General features: G+C 43.7%; 1 protein-coding gene across 1 annotated transcript in view; it reads left to right on the top strand.

Annotated features, from left to right (window-relative positions):
* The window catches only part of VPS4A (vacuolar protein sorting 4 homolog A), a 194,372-nt gene that overhangs the window by 167,458 nt on the left and 9,381 nt on the right, over positions 1-17,533 (top strand). Inside the window, exon 10 of the mRNA XM_086945767.1 lies at positions 9,799-9,939. Within this exon, the coding sequence (XP_086801893.1) occupies positions 9,799-9,939 (141 nt within the window). The remainder of the gene's footprint in view (positions 1-9,798; positions 9,940-17,533) is intronic.

Raw genomic sequence — 17,533 nt, 5'->3', positions numbered from 1 at the left:
AATGTTTGCCAAATAAAGATTTCCAGGTTCCCTCATAAGCAATGGTATATGAGGAACTAAAGTCTGTATACATTTGCACAACAACCCCACCAATAGACATGGAACATACAGGTTTCTTCTTATGCATGTCACTGTTGTCACTAATATTTAATATAAACAATTATTTTGAATCAAAGTTCTGCGTTTCAATACTACAATCACTTAGGGTACTTTTTTTTATTCTGGCCTCATCATCACTCAAACTACTATCAACAACATCCACACACTTCACTCTACTGCCCCCTTTCTCCTACAAACGTTGGCAAAGTGACCAACCTCTCTGCAACTAGAACACTTCTGCTTGATAGCAGTACAGGATTTACTGGAAGCTAAGTGTGACACACTATCACAGCAGAAACATCTCGAATTCCCCCTTCTAATGAAATCCTGGTTCTTAACAGTGTCTTTCTTGGACTTGGTCGTACCATTAGCTTTAATTTTGCTAACAACCTCATCCGGAATTTCTCTGACTTCTTGCTTGAACAATTTAGCACTGCTGCTAGAAATGTAAGCCTTCCTAACAATGGCTAAAATATTTTTTATATCACTGTCACCATTGATCCATAACCTCTCCTGAATAGCGGGATTTTTCGCATGCATCACCACCTGATCCCTGATAAATTGATCTTGTAAAGGATCAAATTTACAATCAGCAGCTAACTTCCTTAGAGCCGACACATGCTCATCAGCAGTTTCATTCACCTCTTGTTTTCTGTGAAAGAATTTATACCTAACGATACCGATCCACACTTTAAGTGCAAAATAATGATCAAAATCGTTCATAATGGCATCAAAAACATTGACATCACCCTCCCCAAGAGCTTTAGTCATTTCCTCATATGCTTTCAATCCACCTTGACCAACAGAATGTAATAAAATCCTTTTCTTACCTTCTGGTGTCATCTTCCCATCTTCATCAATAGTGCATATAAAATTTAAAATATATTCCTTCCACTCATTCCACTTCATGCAAGGATTCCCCCCGGCTGGCCAGAATGTTTGAGGTGGTTGCAGTGAAAAGTTTTGACTAGCCATTTTAGGGCAGTGAACAACTGGTCTGGGAGAACAAGGAAGGGAGGAGAGTAACACAGTGTCCTTTCTTCACCTAGAGAAGGACTAATTCACTGTAATGATTAAACCATATCTGCCCCCCAAAAAATGTAATGTTCACAGTAAGGGTCTAAAAAGGAGGAGTTTGTCTGCTTGCAGAGTGAGCCAATCACGATACCATGCGTGCGCAACATCATGCTAAACTGTGGAAGGACATCCTTAAAAATCATACCTGAAATGTGCACATCACTGCACGTTGCCACAGGAACACTAAGAACTCCTGCTGATGTGTGTGCTTCACCGCGTTTTGATCCTTTATTTCCAAAACTGAGGTGTGCGCATCACCGGGCATTGTCACAGGAACACTCAGAACCACAGCTAAGGTGAGGGCGTCACCACGTGTTGCTGTAAATTCCCACACCAACAACTGGGGGAAGTAACTGTTGTAGTTTTCATAAGCAAACGCTCATAATGGTCCACCTAAGATGGTGACACGCAAGGTCACGCAGCGCGAGCTCCATCAGAATAAGCGCGCCCAACAATGCACTGCAGGAGAGAATAGCCCATATGGTTAACAACCTGCCTCCACATACTACTTGTTCCTCCACACTTAGAGCACTACACTGGCTGCCCCTTAAAAAGAGAGCACTGTATAAACTCCTTTGCCTCACTTAATAATCTGTCAGGACTAGGTCCAAAATATCTCCAGAACATACTTACATCGTACCTCCCTGACCGGAATCTAAGATCCAAAAATCAACTTCTGCTACATCCACAAAACCACTTCAACTTGCCCTCAGTGGTGCATCGCAATCATTGGGGACCAGGATCTAAAATGTCTTCCTAGTGTGGTGATCCATTAAGTGATGACTCTTAAGAATGGTTCAGCATGGCCATGCCTGTCCTTTTTAGGTCTCGCGTGAGCCAGCGCATGCGGTGCTCTGCGAGACATTTAGTTTGGGCTTTTAAAAGTGCTGACACACGGTCTAGCGTTTGCGTTCAGGCGCGCATGCACGCGCGCAGCTTTCAGCGCTCGAGGCGCCATCTGGAACGTGATTACTTTTGATGTTGCCGCTGCTGCGCGCGCACCACTCACGTGGTTGCCGTCGGCAGGGCATGCATAACACAGAGCCCCGCATCTTCCACGGTGCCAGGGAGTCCTGGCAGCTGGAGTCCCCCTGCGCCACCTTTCATCTTCGCATTGAAAATATGTCTGGGGGCCCCTCAGCTTTAGGATCAACCCTTCAATGTCATCGCGGTCAATGGGTGTATGCCATCATTCCTCAACACCAGGCATTTTTGTAAATCTATGTCCGTGATTATACGTGTATCAAGCAGCCGTGTCCATCCAGGGATCTGACAGACAGCAGAGAGAAGCTCTGCACCCCCTCACCCCCAATCCCCTGCAAGGTGGGTATCACCTGCGTGTATACCATTCCATTAGCAATACAACCCCCTTGGAAGTTCTGCCCGGGCCTCAATCCTCTATTAGACAGATGCTTGCCCCATGTCGGACGAGAGTTGTCCTGCTCTTCACCTGGGGCTTACAGTCCGGTATTTATAAAAGGAACAGAAGAACTTACAAGTACCAGAATGCCGAGAATAAATCCTAAGCTCATGACTGACAGAGAACAACTTCCGGGATCACCTTTTCCAGATGACGCAGCCCACTATGCATTCTTTTTAATGTACCGCTGTTGTGATATTCACTATCTCTGCCATTCCATTACTATGGGTGGGATGTCAAATGTAAACACATCCCTGTTTCCTTGCCTCTGAGGCTCGCATGCAGCCTTGTCAATGCACCTAAATCTAGATGAAGGGCAGCGCCATTTTGATGGACCAAGTCCACTTAGTAAAACTACTAATCCATTTTCAGTTTAGGGCATGGACGTTGTTTTTTTATTTAATATCAGGCGTTGGCTAGTGAAGCCAAATGTATTTAAAACTCATTATTAGACATGTTGCCTTGGGGTCACAGATTACTCCCAGATTGACACTAATCGATGTGTTATGACAAATTGATTTAGATTCGTCACCAATGATTTTGGTCACAAATCGGTTAATTCCTTTCCATACGAAATTTTGATTTTGAGGACAATTAAAATAGTTTTGTATCAAATTATTTCATATGTTTGAATCTTTTATTTTTTCAATCAAAAAGAATTTTTTTATGTTACTTATCAATTCATACAAACTGAATCAGTTTCCCCACATAATTATTACTTTTTACATAAATAATTTAGTTTTTATATGCATTAATTTGTTTCGATTGAAAGTTACAATTTATGGTGTCGAATCAGTTAGCGTTTGTCACTAATAGATTCACCCTAGTCACTACTCAAATGTTTTTTGGGACACAAATGGATACCATGTTGATTCATTTATATACCTATTCAATTACTTTGAAGAAAACTGGATTGTGCAGCAAAAATCAATGAATCATTTTCATGTTTAATGTTACTAATGTTTGACAAATCTGGCAGGCATTTTTTGAAATGCAAAAAGTGGTACAAATTCACACATTTTACTATAGAGGGAACAAAATCAGTCTGCCTCATTTTCTAACGTCTTAATATTAAAATTAATTCTCAATTTTTCTGCTTGTTTTAATGCACTGTCATTTTCTAGGACCACAGCCTGTCAGAGTCAGTACCGATCTTCTCCAGCAGATAGAGACCCTTACCCACATAAAACCCAAAGCAGACCGACAAAACACTGGCTTAAAACAGCTGGATGCTGAGAAGTTCCAGAAATTATTAGCTGGGTTTTTCATCCACGGTATCAGCAGTTATGCGATATTTGCGCTTCTCTTTGGTGCAGAAACACAGAATATTGTAGTCAAGCATTTACAACCAGAGTAAGGCTAGGCCTAAATTGAGAGTCCAAGCGCTGGGGTAAGGAAAAGGACCAAACACAATTGCACTGTAATTAAATATATAGTGCTTTATATCCCTGAAGAGGTATTATTGTACATTTGAATGGGTAGCACACTATAATGTGGGAAAGTGCTTCTTTGGAAAGGCTTTGAATTGCAATGTGGCAAATGTCCGAACAACTTTGGTGTAATGCATGACTGCTGACGTGATTGGTGCTTTTATCTTGAGTCAGGTCTTCTAGGCTGAGAGAAAAGTGAGAGAAAGAACACAGTCAGATTACATGGCTTATTTGTTGTGCCTCTTTGACTGGTTCCTGTGGAATCCACCCACGTGCAACCGAGGAGTCAGCATGCACCGCATACACACAGCAACAGTGGAAGCTCTGCATGTTCCACTTGGAGCGGCAGGTGAGTGACCCCCAGGCAGGGCACAAGTCCTAAACCAGCAATGGCATATATATAGGTCTCGCCTTTCGGACCTTTTAAGTGTTCAGCCATGCAACGGTTGATATTGTTGCACCAAGGATATTGTGCTGCATAACTAAATACGTATAAGGTCCCAAAAGCGTGACCTATTGGCTATGCCAATGCTTGTTGTTTTTGCCTCACCAAATACAGCTCCCTCCCACAACCGATTAAATGTCTGAAGAGCACCTATCCATTCTGCTGCAAGGTGTGTTAGTGTAACTCGCCATGGGCAGTAGCGGGATGGTGCAGAACTCAGACAGAGGAGAGGGTTGTTACTCTCACTAATTTCTAATGCTGAAGGTGAACAGGGGTGTGTAGTCTTCTTTGAACCTTCAGCCTCTAAATACCTCCCCACAGAAAAAGAAATTCATAATGCTCATGCTGGTCCACATCTTATCTACTCTGGACCAGTGCGACTGGATGTTGTCCTTGGACCTGTAGAACACATATTTTTGTACACCCATCCCGCAATCCCACAGATGTTACCTGCGGTTCAAGGTAGGCTAGGAGCATTTTCAGTTTGCTGAACTCCTCTTTGGCCTCACCAGTGTCTCTCAGGTGTTCATGTAAGTGATGGTGGTGGTTGCTGCCCACCTTCAGAAGTAGAGAAATCAAAATTTCCCTAGCTTGACGATTGGCTGTTGAAGGCTGACTTGCGACAGTCATTTTTAGACCACCTCCAGATGAAGGCAGACCTCTTGACATTGTTGGGTGATTCACAATGAAGGAGCCGAATTGCACCTAAATTGTTTGCAGAGGCTTCTATTCATTGGCTATCCTGGACACATTGCAGTTCAGACCCTTCCCTCTATCGCAACAACTATAGGGCATTCGGACTGTGATTCTGTTGTTTCCGCCTCAATGTTGAATCTCAGTGAGAGAATCTCTTGGGCTTCTTGGCCTGTTAGCCTCCTGCATCCTCCTAATCATCTATGCCAGGTGGCAGATGTGGGCATTACAATGGAATCTAAAAGTACCAGTGCCTCAGAGTCAAGGAAACTGACTGATGTCACGCCGACCTTGAAGAACGACTCTTTCAAACTGCAGTGGTGGCTGCTCAAACACAGTTGTTCCAGAAACAGTCCCATCTCCCTTTCCCACCCAGTACTGACAGTGGTGGCAGATGCGTCCCTGTTGGGTAGTGAACTCCACTTGGGGAGGATGGGTGGGGGGGGGGGGGGGAATCAGTTTACTCTGGTTTCTAATGGAAGCCCAACTCCACATCAGTCTGTTGGAGTTGCAGGCCTTTCATCTGCCTTCTAGCCATCCATCAAGGGGATGCTTAAGAAAGGTTCTCACTGACCACTGCCATTGGGTATTGCAAATAGGAGGGTGAGGTACGTTCCTGTGCCTGGATTTGGATTTTGTTGGAGGGTGAAGACACCCTCAACTTCAGTTCCTGGCCATGGTACTTGAACAGCATGTCCTGAGAGCGCTTGCGTTATATACGGAACAACACCACCTGCTGCATCATCAGCAAGTTGGGTTCTGTGCGCATAACAGCACAGAGTTAGTCATGCTTTCAGTCTTGGACTATCCACGACTGGCAGCAGACAAGAAGATCTACTCGGCCTTAATCCTACTTGATCTCTCAGCTGCCTTTGATACGGTGAATAATGGGCAGCTACTAGCTCGTATGCGGCGGCTGGGAGTCACTGGGACGGCCCTTCAGTGGTTCACTTCATTCTTGGAGGATCTTCGGCAGAAGGTTCAATTAGAAGACCTCATGTCTAAGCAGGGCAACCTTTGCTGGGGGGTCCCGCAGGACTCTGCATTGTCACCTCTGCTTTTAAACATCTATCGCCAACCTCTGATTGAGGCTCTGGCAAAGGCAAACTGCCAGGTGTTTACGCGAACGATACCCAGCTAATGGTCCGTGCCGACAACTCCTGTGTCTCACAGCAAAATGTCCAAAACATTCTCCGGTTCACCATGAATTGGATGACCTCCAATTCACTAAAGGTGAACCCTGATAAGACTGAAGTTCTGTTACTCTCCTCAGTCTCCTCCCCATGGTCCAGCCTTTCTTGGCCCCAAGAGTTTGGCACTACTCCAACACCAGTGCCAGCTGTGAAAAATGTGGTTATTAGACTGGACACCGGATTGACCATGAAGACCCAGGTGTCTGCGGTTGTGTGAAGCTGTATCGGGCTGCTGCCCCAACTCCGGAAACTATCGACCTTGCTGTCTTCTGCCACTATGCAGGCAGTGGTGACTGCTTTAATACTATCTTGTTTAGATTATTGCAATGCAGTCTACATTGGCCTTCCTGGTACTCTCTTGAGGAAACTCCAGGTGGTCATGAATGACGCAGCTAGGCTAATATTTAAACTGTCGTGTAGAACACATGCTACCCCCTTGCTGCGTCAATTGCACTGGTTGCCTATTAAACAAAGGGTAAGCTTCAAGGGCTTGTGCATTGCACATAAATCCCTGTTTGGTGAAGCGCTCAAATATATCAAGGAGCGTTTGAAGCCCTATGCACCGGCCCGCCAGCTTCGCTCATCACAGGCCAGTCTTCTTGCCTGCCCTTGTGTCAGTATGGCGACATTTGGAGGCAGGACCTTTTCAGTCTGTGTTCCCCAGATGTGGAATAAGCTACCAGATGACATGCGCAAGGAAGATAGACTGCTCCCATTTCGGAAAAGGCTCAAGACGATACTGTTCATAGAGGCATTTGATCAGGCCTATTAGGATTAATGTCAGGTTCAGTGGTGCATTGGAATTCGGACTGCTGTTCTATGATGCCGCACTTGAAGACCTCTGGTGATTAGCGCTTTATAAATGTAATTTAACATTAACATTTCCCTTCTGGACCACCTGGTCCCTCAATGCCAGACTGGACAAACTGAGCAGGCATCCTCTGACAGATAATGATTGGCATCTACATTCTGAGGTGGCAGATGGTATCGTCCAACAGAGGGGAGAAACTCTTCTAGATATTTTTTCAGACACACAATGTCAAAGTTTTGCGCATTGGAGTGTCTGCAAGAACACTTGTTAGGCAATGCACTATGGCTGGAAAAGAGCACGGAACTCCTGTAAGCCTTCCCATCTCTGACTATCCTGCCTCGAGTTCTGAAAAGATCAAAAACGACTGGGCCCATTGCTGGCCTTGTGGTAGGGAGGCCAGTAGCCCCAGACCCCAACATGACACTGCTAGGCATCATGGACACACTGTGTGTTGGGGAGGGGGTCCCGTGCTTTACCTTTATTCATAGCGATGTCCCACTTGGTGGCCAACAGATATTTGGGCAGGCACTGAAGAAGGGAGCTCTCCTGCTTGTGCAAACCGGACGAATGGAGCATGGACCAGCATAAATCAATGGAAAACTGATGCACAAAGCCTAAGCAATGCCCAAAACGTACGAAAGGATATGGGCCCCTTGGACCCAAAATGCTGGGGACCCACGCTGACACGACTTTGATGAAGAGGAGGGACAAATATAAATACACTGAAATATTGTTCCCTCCTAAGCTGTTTGTCATGCCACAGTTGGTCTTTTACTTGGTCTTGACTTTTCTCATGTTTACGCTCTTCGAGCCGATTAATAATTGGCTGCTACCTCTCTTGAGTTTCAAGGCTGGCTGTCTTCCTCATTGAGATAACATTGGCTTGTCACATGCGTGAGCTCCAGGCATTTCCAGTTCAACCGCCATACACCAGGTTTTTCCCAGACTAGTTGGTGCCAAGGACTCCAGTGGCATTCTTGCTGAAATTAGTGACTCCCTTTCACACTGGGCAGTCAATCACTCAGCCGGTGTTTTTCACTGCCCCTGAATCCTCGAAAGAGGAGGAAAGGCTTCATAGGCTCCACCCCAAAAGGGGTTTAATATTTTACATTGATCATACCAAGGAACTCTGTGTGGATGATCAGCTTTTTGTGGGGTTCTCAGGGGCAAAGAAATGGAAGGCTGTACAGAAGCAAATCTTGTTGAGGTGGATAGTCCTTTGTATTAAGATTTGCTATGTACTGCCCAAGAAGCAGACCCCAAAAGGCCCGAGAGCCCGTTCCATCAGGGAAAAGGCTGCAATCAACGCATTGGCTTGTAGAGTGCCTATCCTTGACGTCTGCTAGGTTACGGCGTGGGCATCAGTGCATGCGTTCACGAAACACTATTGTCTTGACAGCCAGGTCTGGCGAGAAGGGCATTTTGCACACTCGGACCTGCAGGACATTTTGATCCAAATCCACTCCACAGATGCTGTTCCTTGGAGGTAATGCTTTGGTTTCTGTTCTAAGGTGAGGAAGCTGTGGTTAGAAGTATCCATCAGAAGAACGAGTTACTAGCCTCTGGTAGCAGTCTTTCTGATGGATACTCTATCTGCATATTTCTCACTGCCCTGCTACATCCCCTTTCTTTGGAGTGGCCTGTTTTTTCACATCATAAAAGGTCCCAAGTTAATATTCATCACAATGTTACCAACGATTGTTGACACTTCTCGCCTGATGACGCAGAAAGGGAAAAGCAATACGCCGGCATCAGAGCTTCTGGGTGGCGCTTATATGCGCCTACACTCTGTCACTTTTAGGGCAAACGCTGCAAACACAGAACTACACGTTGCCACCTGGTGTCACAGAGGAGCACTGCTAAGAAAGTTGCAGAATCTAGTCTGGCGCCTGAGGTACATTCCAAGGTGAGAAACTTGCAGTTAGAGTTTCCACCAGAAAGAGTATTACTAAAGGTCAGTAGCTTGTTCCTAATGGCTACAAATATTAATGAAGTGTTTTGAGATAACCACACCTCAAAATAGAAAAATTCTTAAGCTTGTTGTTATGTAACAAATACCTTTTGTGAGATTTGGGCTTTGCTTTCCTGATTGATGTGGTTGCTTTGGTAAGTAGCTGGAGGAGTAAGAGAGCAGAGACCAATTGGAAAACACCATAGTCCTCGTGAAGAGATTGGTAATGACTGCTTAGGTTTAGGGCACTTAGATGAGCAAGGAGGCAGCCATCAGAAGGTTTTTAAAAAGCAGCCAAGGATGTGAGAGCATGAGTGGTGTTTCAGGATGTGCACTGGCAAAGCCTCAAATGTTTCTTAGATGGAAGCAAGCTTTGCTGCAGAAGCAGTCTGGTGTCAGGGACGGTGGGCAAGGTGTATGCCTGAGTGCAGGTAAGAAGTTGGTAAGCAACTCAATGTAGAAAAACTGATGTAGGAAACAAGGTGTTTTAGGAGGCTGAGGGGACTCATGCCATCGGCCACAAAAAAAGCATGTGTTGATAGATAAGAGACTGCTTAGGAATCTAGAAAAGCTGGATGAAGATTACAGGTGTTACTAAAGAAATTACATTTGACTTGGTGGTTTACTCCATTTTTAGTAAATGAAGAGATGAGACAGAAATATCCTTATCTTATTTCAGAGCAAAGGCCCTTCTCGTACAAATCCTAATGTGATTGTTGATGACCTTTTGACTCCCTGTTCACCTGGTGATCCAGGGGCAATCGAGATGACTTGGATGGATGTGCCCAGTGATAAACTCCTCGAGCCTATAGTGTGCATGGTAAGTTAAGGGTGGCTGATCTGCAAAAATATGACTAGGTGGTGCGCTCACTTTTTTGTGTATTTGTCTATCTCTTTTATACGTATTGGAAAATGTACAGCTAGCAAGCATGTATAAGAATGCCTTTTATGTAACGAGTTGTTGAGTTTGTATCTCTGATATTTTATTTCCGCTATAAACCTATGGCCCTGTATGTATTCTGTTTTATTGTGTAGGCTATGATTAATTAACTTTCTGTAAATGGCAAGCCTACTCCTGACAAATACGTTTTATCCACTTGCATGTAGAGATGCCTGGTCGAGGGACCTTAGCCTCTACTTTTTAAAATAAATAATTCTGTCTCTTTTCTCCAGCAGTGTTTGCAATTCCTAGTAGGATAAAAACACTCTAAGCCCTCACTTAGACTGCCACATTTACATCATGGGAATGGCTTTAGAGATTCCTTTCAATGATAATAGCTATAAACAGTGAGCAGGGGACAGGAGAGAATCACACTGTTTTTTCTACCAGCAGCTCTATCTCTAGTTGGAAAACCATCTTTTATGATGTGCAGGCTAAGGGCCAACCATCTTTGTGCACAGGAAGCCAATGCTACTCTTGAACTTAGCCGGCACACAATTGAATTATTGCAGACTGAAGATGTCTTTTGTGACATTTTCATTATGTTGTAGCCTAGCAGTAGCTTTAGCTGGAAGGACTAAATAGGCGAAATTACAAACATTACATAAATCAGAGTTGATTTGGACTCCAAGTGCTTCTATTTTTCAAACTTATTTTCATTTAATTTCAGCAATTAATTTCTTTAGGAAAACCATGGGTGATCAATACAAATTACTCTTAGCTGAATTCTGAATTTTATCTATTTTTCTGAAATATATAGCCTTCCGGGATCACCCATGGATTTCACACCTGTTTCCATGACAAACTGCATAGTAGGTAGAAACCACAGAAAAACAGGAAAAATCAACTTCGACTTAGAAAAGTGGAAAAGTTTCTTTAGCAATAACACATGTAGCCATTTGTTGAATTAAAACCCTCATCTACCACTGCTACATATCAATCAAAATGTTACCAAAAAAACCTAGAAACCCCCCTAAATGTATAGGTATGTGATATGGGGGCATTAGATTTCACGCTCTAATATCCTTACTAATTGGCAGTTGAAGTAGTGGCTCAGTAGATTTTGTATTACATTTAGTAGACAAGACTTCAACCGAGGAAACTCGCCAACATTCATGTTCTAAGGGTGTTCTATTCTGGTCCACTTTTGATGGCTCATATTGACAATTGAAGGGCTCAATGATGATTATCATTGTTAATTTTTTTCCTACCTGTTCTGAGTCCACAATTATAGAGTGTAATAACAGTTTGTGATTCCTGTAATTGATTTGTTCTATAGTTATAAATATTTCGCAAGTGAAAAAAATGGCCATTAGGAAATATTTCTGATATTTGCTGTAACTTTTTCTTGAAGTTAGACTTGCAGGCTCCTTGTAGGTTTAAATCAGTCTTTATCCACATGGTTATACCACCTAATAGATGTCCTGTAACTGAAATAAAAGCCTCATTACAAAATGCATACATCCAAATTTAAACAAAAATGCAACAAACAGGGTCTCTTGAAATACATAAATGTCTATGTCCAAATAAATGTTCGGACTTTCTCATATGATAACTTTGGCTATAGGCCAGCTACAGTCCATCAAATATTGTTTGAGCGTTTTTCTGATAAATTAATTTTGACACCACACCATTAAAGATTGTTGTGTTGAACTGGTCAGAAAAAGTCAATCATCTTCTCATTCCTGATAACTTCAAGGGGGACCTAGTTAATTGTGCTGGTATGGACTTGAACTGGCAGTGGTTCTTCCCAAGCGAGTGTATTGAGCGTCAGAAACACCACAATTCTGTTCCTGAAGCACAATACCATGTTGCATGCTAATTCCATAGTCTTCTGCGAATACTGTCTTCATGAACTGGTATGGTCAGTGGTACCTCATGCCAACCAACATGTGTGTAGTCTGTAGCTCCCCCTTGAAGAGCAATGGGATCAGCTGCTGGATATTGTAGAAGTTGTCTCTTTATATTGTGGACCAAAACGATGTACGCTGTGTAAAGAGTCCAGGCAACACTTATTGGTTTACAGAGGCAAAAATGATAACACTAAATGCTCTCTTTTGTTGTAGAGTGGGTGAGCAGTTTAGGCTTACCAGAGAGTAGTTCTAAGCATTTTTTGTACTCACAAAGGAAATAAAGTAAACACACACTTAAGAAAAATTCGGACTGATTTAGAAAAACAAGTCACATTTTTATATAAATTTTGATTCCAAGAACTGTTATCAAGTAAGTATGTTTTTTAAATATCAGTTTTTACAGGTAAGTAAAATGTTCACTTAAATGGGTCTTTACGCAACAATGCTTTCCTTTGGGGAAAAGGGCATATGTTGCATTGTTATTTCAGTTGGTTTCTGAGTGTCTCATTCGGGACTTAGGGTTGTAGAGGCCCAAGGGTCAGAGTAACACCAGGAGTCCTCGTTACCTGCCATCGGGCTTTGGGGAGCAGAGGTGCTGGTCGGGTTGGTAGCTTTGTGGGCTACACCGGTGGAAAGAAGGGGGCCACCTAGAAACAGGCTGCAGAGAGGGAGTTGGGGACAAGTCAGGGAGCTCCCAAAGGGGGGCTCAAGTCACAAGGGTCCTGGGGGCAAGGGGCACGGACGGTTCCCTGGTGCCTGGGCTGGGACGCTCTGGTGTAGAGTGGATAGGTCGACTGGGCTATTTGCGTCCAAGGCCCCCGCGGTTGTCAGTCTTGCCAGTGGAGGGTGCAGAAATCAGGACAGCTGGCCCACTCTGTAAGTGAGTGTTTGTGTTGGTGACGTCCCTCGACGGCTACTCTATCTTGGTGAGTCTCAAGGGCTTTGTTTGCTGCAAGGGGTCCAGTACCCCGGGTATTGGTGCTGTGCGGCTCCAGTAGATCCTGGTGTCCTCTCACTCACAGGAGAGATAGATCTGACCTTCATGAGCACAGTTACCTCTTCCTGGGGGGGCTGCTTCGTCGGGCTGGCTGGAGAGCGGCAACACTGTAAACCGAACTCTGCTTCTTTGGGGCCTGCAGACTACAGGGGAGTAACTCCTCTACTCCAAGGGAGATTACTGGCAATTTGCAAAGGGCTGGCAGTCTACTGGGGTTCTTGGTGGATGCTGAGCCATAGGACGAGTCACTTGGTCACAATTATCGAGACTGGTGCAGGCAGGTAGGGTTTGGTGCCAAAAGGCCACAGCAAGTCTTCAGTTCTCGTTTTCTCACAGCTCTTCTTTGTCCTCTTCTTCTGAATCTGTCAAATCAAATTTCCTGGCATCAGGGGTGACTCCAAAATACTCAATTTGGGGCGTTAAAAGGAGTGACCGATAGTAGCCAATCATTTACTTACCTTTAGGGCAACCACTTCCTGACCCAGTGAGCCTAATTCCACCAAAATATAAGATGGTGGAAACTCTTATTTTCATGTTCACATGTTCACATCAGGTAGCCCACCTTAGGGGTGGAACTAGCCTGATGGGGAACACGCCTCCTGACTAGCTAATTTTCACGCCTATCAAGGTGGTAATCTGCTCCGGGGCCAGGGGTGGCATTTCCCTTGCCCGGGGGAAGCCTGGGTCGCATATCAAAGGCTGGAACAGGCATTGTTTCTTCTGCCAGAGAGTGTGGGTCCTCACCAACAGGGGGTCAGAAACCTGTCTGTGGTGACAGGCAGCTCTACACTAGTCAGCCAGTAGTAGTCAGTAGGGGTCACCTCTAAGGTGCCTTCTGAGAGAAATGTATTAATAAATCCATCATTAGAATCGGTTTGGGCTTATTAATACGAGATGTTTGATCCCAAATATCTTTAGTTTCATGGATGCCATCTGTAGCTGGGGAACTCGTAATCACCAGTGCCCAGTACAAATACTGAAGATGGCTTCCCTGTTCACTGGCTGTGTCCAAGAATCAACATGGACATCAAAGGGGTATAACTGCTCATGTAGACATGTCCTCACACTCTGCCTTAAAAATGTACGGCCTGCTGTAGAGGTGTCTAACATATATTGCATGCAGTGTCTGCAGACATTTCACACAGGGGGTGTGCCATATCTTGCCTTCATTTTTGACTGCAACATGTCACACAGCCTGCAATGGCAATTTACATGAGTGTGCTGAGAGGTCCCTTAGGGTGGCGTCGATACATGCTTCAACCCTTAGAGACCCTCTTTAGCCTCCTTGCTCTAGGTACTGGGGTACCATTTTCTAGGGACTTACAGGGAGTGCTAAAGGTATTGCCAATTGAGGGAACAATTGTACAGTTTTAAGGAAAGAGATCTGGCACTGGGGACCTGGATAACAGGAACCCAGTGCCCTCCTGTCAAAAGTGCATCAATTACCAGGCAAAACGTGGGGGTGACCATGTCAAAAAGGGGCACTTTCCTGCTGATATGCAGTCCTAAACAGTCCACCCATCCCTCTTGAGTTGGATGGACAATGCTCTCTAAGATGGTCATGACAGACTCGAATTCAGGCGTGGAGCTAACTGTCGGTATTTCTCTACAAATGTCCTTAGGATCATTTTTTGCCTCCACATTGGAATAGATGACTGCATTTTTTCTGGCCTAGAACATGTTCCCTTGAATGGTGCAGTTCAGCTGTTAGAGATCCAACTGATCAACTCCATGGCCATCTTCTTTTATTAAAATGACGAGGTTCTCGCTTCAAGCCGCACTGTTGGCTGGCAGATGAACGGGCATTAAATAAGACATGCTTCTGACAGGCATGTTCCGCATCTCATATTGTAAGAAAACTTGAGGTGAGTCGGAAGGAGTATGTATTGCAAAAATAAGTTTGTGACTGACAGATCAGTTTGACCATGAATTTGTTGACGACCGGTTTTCCTATGCGTATCCTGCCTGATTAAACCTTGAGTGCTCCCTTTATCATTTTGAAAGTTGTGGAATTACCCACATGTTGAAAGTGTGAAAGACTACGATGCAATAGTTGGATAAAGTAGCCCTTATGGTAACTGTGATACTCCTATTTTGTAGACACCTTAAAAGTAGCAACACATTGCACTATTCCTTAAGATATATTTAAAAAACACACCCATTAGCCCTTTTGTTTTTAAACAAGAGGATGTATATGCACATTCTGAGAGGCAAGCAATGTATGCAGCATGAGGCTCAAGTGATGCCAGTGTGTAGGGCTGTCATTAAACCATTTCAGACAGTTGTAGGTACTGCCATGAAGTTGCATAGTACCTACATTTTGATAATGGGAACAAGCCTAAGAAAGAGGCTTCTGGTGTATTGAGTGGTAAGTGGAGGAAATCCCTGGTAACTATAGTCATACACCACTGATGTTCTAGAACCTGAGGTCAATTGGATAACACTGTGCAAGCAGCCATCACTGCAAGACGACGTAGCGGAGTTCAAACTCCAATGATGAGTAGTTGTATCATTAGCTTTTATGATATCTATGATTAAGAAGTGTTATTTATTTGAAAATGAATACATATTTTTCACATATAGTTAAGTTAAAAATAAAGCCCAGCGTAAGAAAACATAAGGTCTTAGGTCTAAGGCAATATAACCTCAAATCCAATTAAAGCACTTACTCAGCAAGACACTAAACTGCATATACATGGGTCCTATAACCAGTGTTTTAATTAACAGGGAAGGTGTGGATGTCCTCTGCAGACTTTGTGAACTACCAAGTTTCTATATGCTCTGTTTAGAAAGGCCAGGTAGTAGGGTGTAAAATAATTCGAAAAGGGGCTGTAATATAGCAAACCTCTTATTATATATACCTCGTCTGAGCCCTGTTTTCTCAGCAGCCTTTGGATGTTATGCTCAATAGTTCAATGATATCTAATCTCAGTGGCTTTGTTTCTTGCAAAGTTCTTTGAGACATCCAAGTAAACCCAAAACCCCCACACAAATACAGAGGTCTTTTAGAAAGTCCTAGATGATGTCTGAAGTCCCATTCATCCAGTTAATGTTCATTTCCTGTTAATGGCAATGGGGATCTAGTGGTTATGGGTCAGAGGCATGAAAACATTCAAGCCAAACTCAATAGGGTTCAAACTAGTCTCACTGTAAAATTCAATGCAGATGGAGTTTGGAAAACACCTGAATAAGCCCTCTGATGGTAACAAATACAGCAGCCCTGTCTTGAAACTGTTTTGTTCACATTTGGCAAGTACACTCATTGAACTTGGCACTTTTACTGGACCCTCGGAGAAATAGGGTTCTGGCCCAACCATAATTGTATTATTCTTTAGGGTTCCCACATTCTTGGTGTTTTCTTTTTATATTTCAAGGGTTTTTATCCACATGTACATTTTTCTTATCTTAACAATGTTTACCCATATTTATTTCGAGTTATGTGAAAGTTGTACCTAATATATTTCTATTGTTATTTAAGGATAAATGTTCACTTTCACACCTTTTATATTCTAGCATGAGAAAGAGGTGTGTATTACTCAAAGTACTCCTATGAAAACATTAGCGTCACAGTACAAACGCATAGGGCAGCATGTTCCCGAATCAGAATAGCTCATCCCTTTCTTAACTGCTGTTACCAATCTGCACAGAAAACAATAATTGTGCATGAAGGAGGACTCCAATGAAGTCATACTTTTAGTATTATCTTCTACCTAAACAATAAAAATTGTAAATTGGGAGCCTTAATTATGGTATACAGGGGACCATAATGTCTATATCAATCAGGGCAACACTCGCAGCCAAAAATGGTGTTAGGAAAAACGTCTGACCCCCTGGGAAAAAAATTGGCCCAAGTTTGTTCTGTGCTACTAAGCGGCTTTAAAAAAAATGATTTTATTGCAATTTTCATGTAAACAGTACAACAGAGCAGAACAATATAAAGCATATGTGCAAGGCAAGTGAGACAGCAACAAATATATAGATAATCTACAGATTTACATAAGCAGAGCAAAGTTGTAACAGCAGTACACAGCGTTAGTTCAATGGAGTGACAGTAAACCAGTGGCACAACAACAAAGGTAGCCTTAGTAAGTGCACGCCAATCCCTCGCAGCAATCCAACGGACAGGAATCCCTCTGGCCCAAGGCCAGCACCAGCTAAGGAAACATAAATGGGACAGGACAAAAATGGCAATGCACCTGGGTCTGGCGAAGAAACGACACAGAGCCCCTCCTCCATCAGGATCCAACCCTGGGTGTCCATACTGGGAAAAGCCAACACAATCGCATCCCATGCTGGTAATATCAGGTCCCTGTGCACCCCTCTAGCCACCTCCTTTAAAATCACCTTCTTCTCACAGTCTGCCCACTTAGTCATCTCCTTCCACCATCTATACAGGTTGAGGCCTCTGGCAGACTTGCAGCTCATTGTCTGTTGCCTATGGGCAAGGTTTAGTGCCAAGTGTGCAAACCTGTCAGTCCCTCTATGGGCAGCACTACGACTATGAAAGCCAAGTAAACACTCAACGGGTTGGAGAACAATAAAAGGGTATGTCCGTATCCTAGCAGATAACTTGTAGGACAGTGTCCCAATATGGAGCCAGCCCTGTGAAGGCCCAGACCATATG

Source organism: Lissotriton vulgaris, chromosome 12 (genome assembly GCF_964263255.1).
Source record: "Lissotriton vulgaris chromosome 12, aLisVul1.2, whole genome shotgun sequence".
Lineage (NCBI taxonomy): Eukaryota > Metazoa > Chordata > Amphibia > Caudata > Salamandridae > Lissotriton > Lissotriton vulgaris.
The sequence above is the reverse complement of the archived record's forward strand: the minus strand, read 5'-3'. Positions and strand labels throughout refer to the sequence as shown.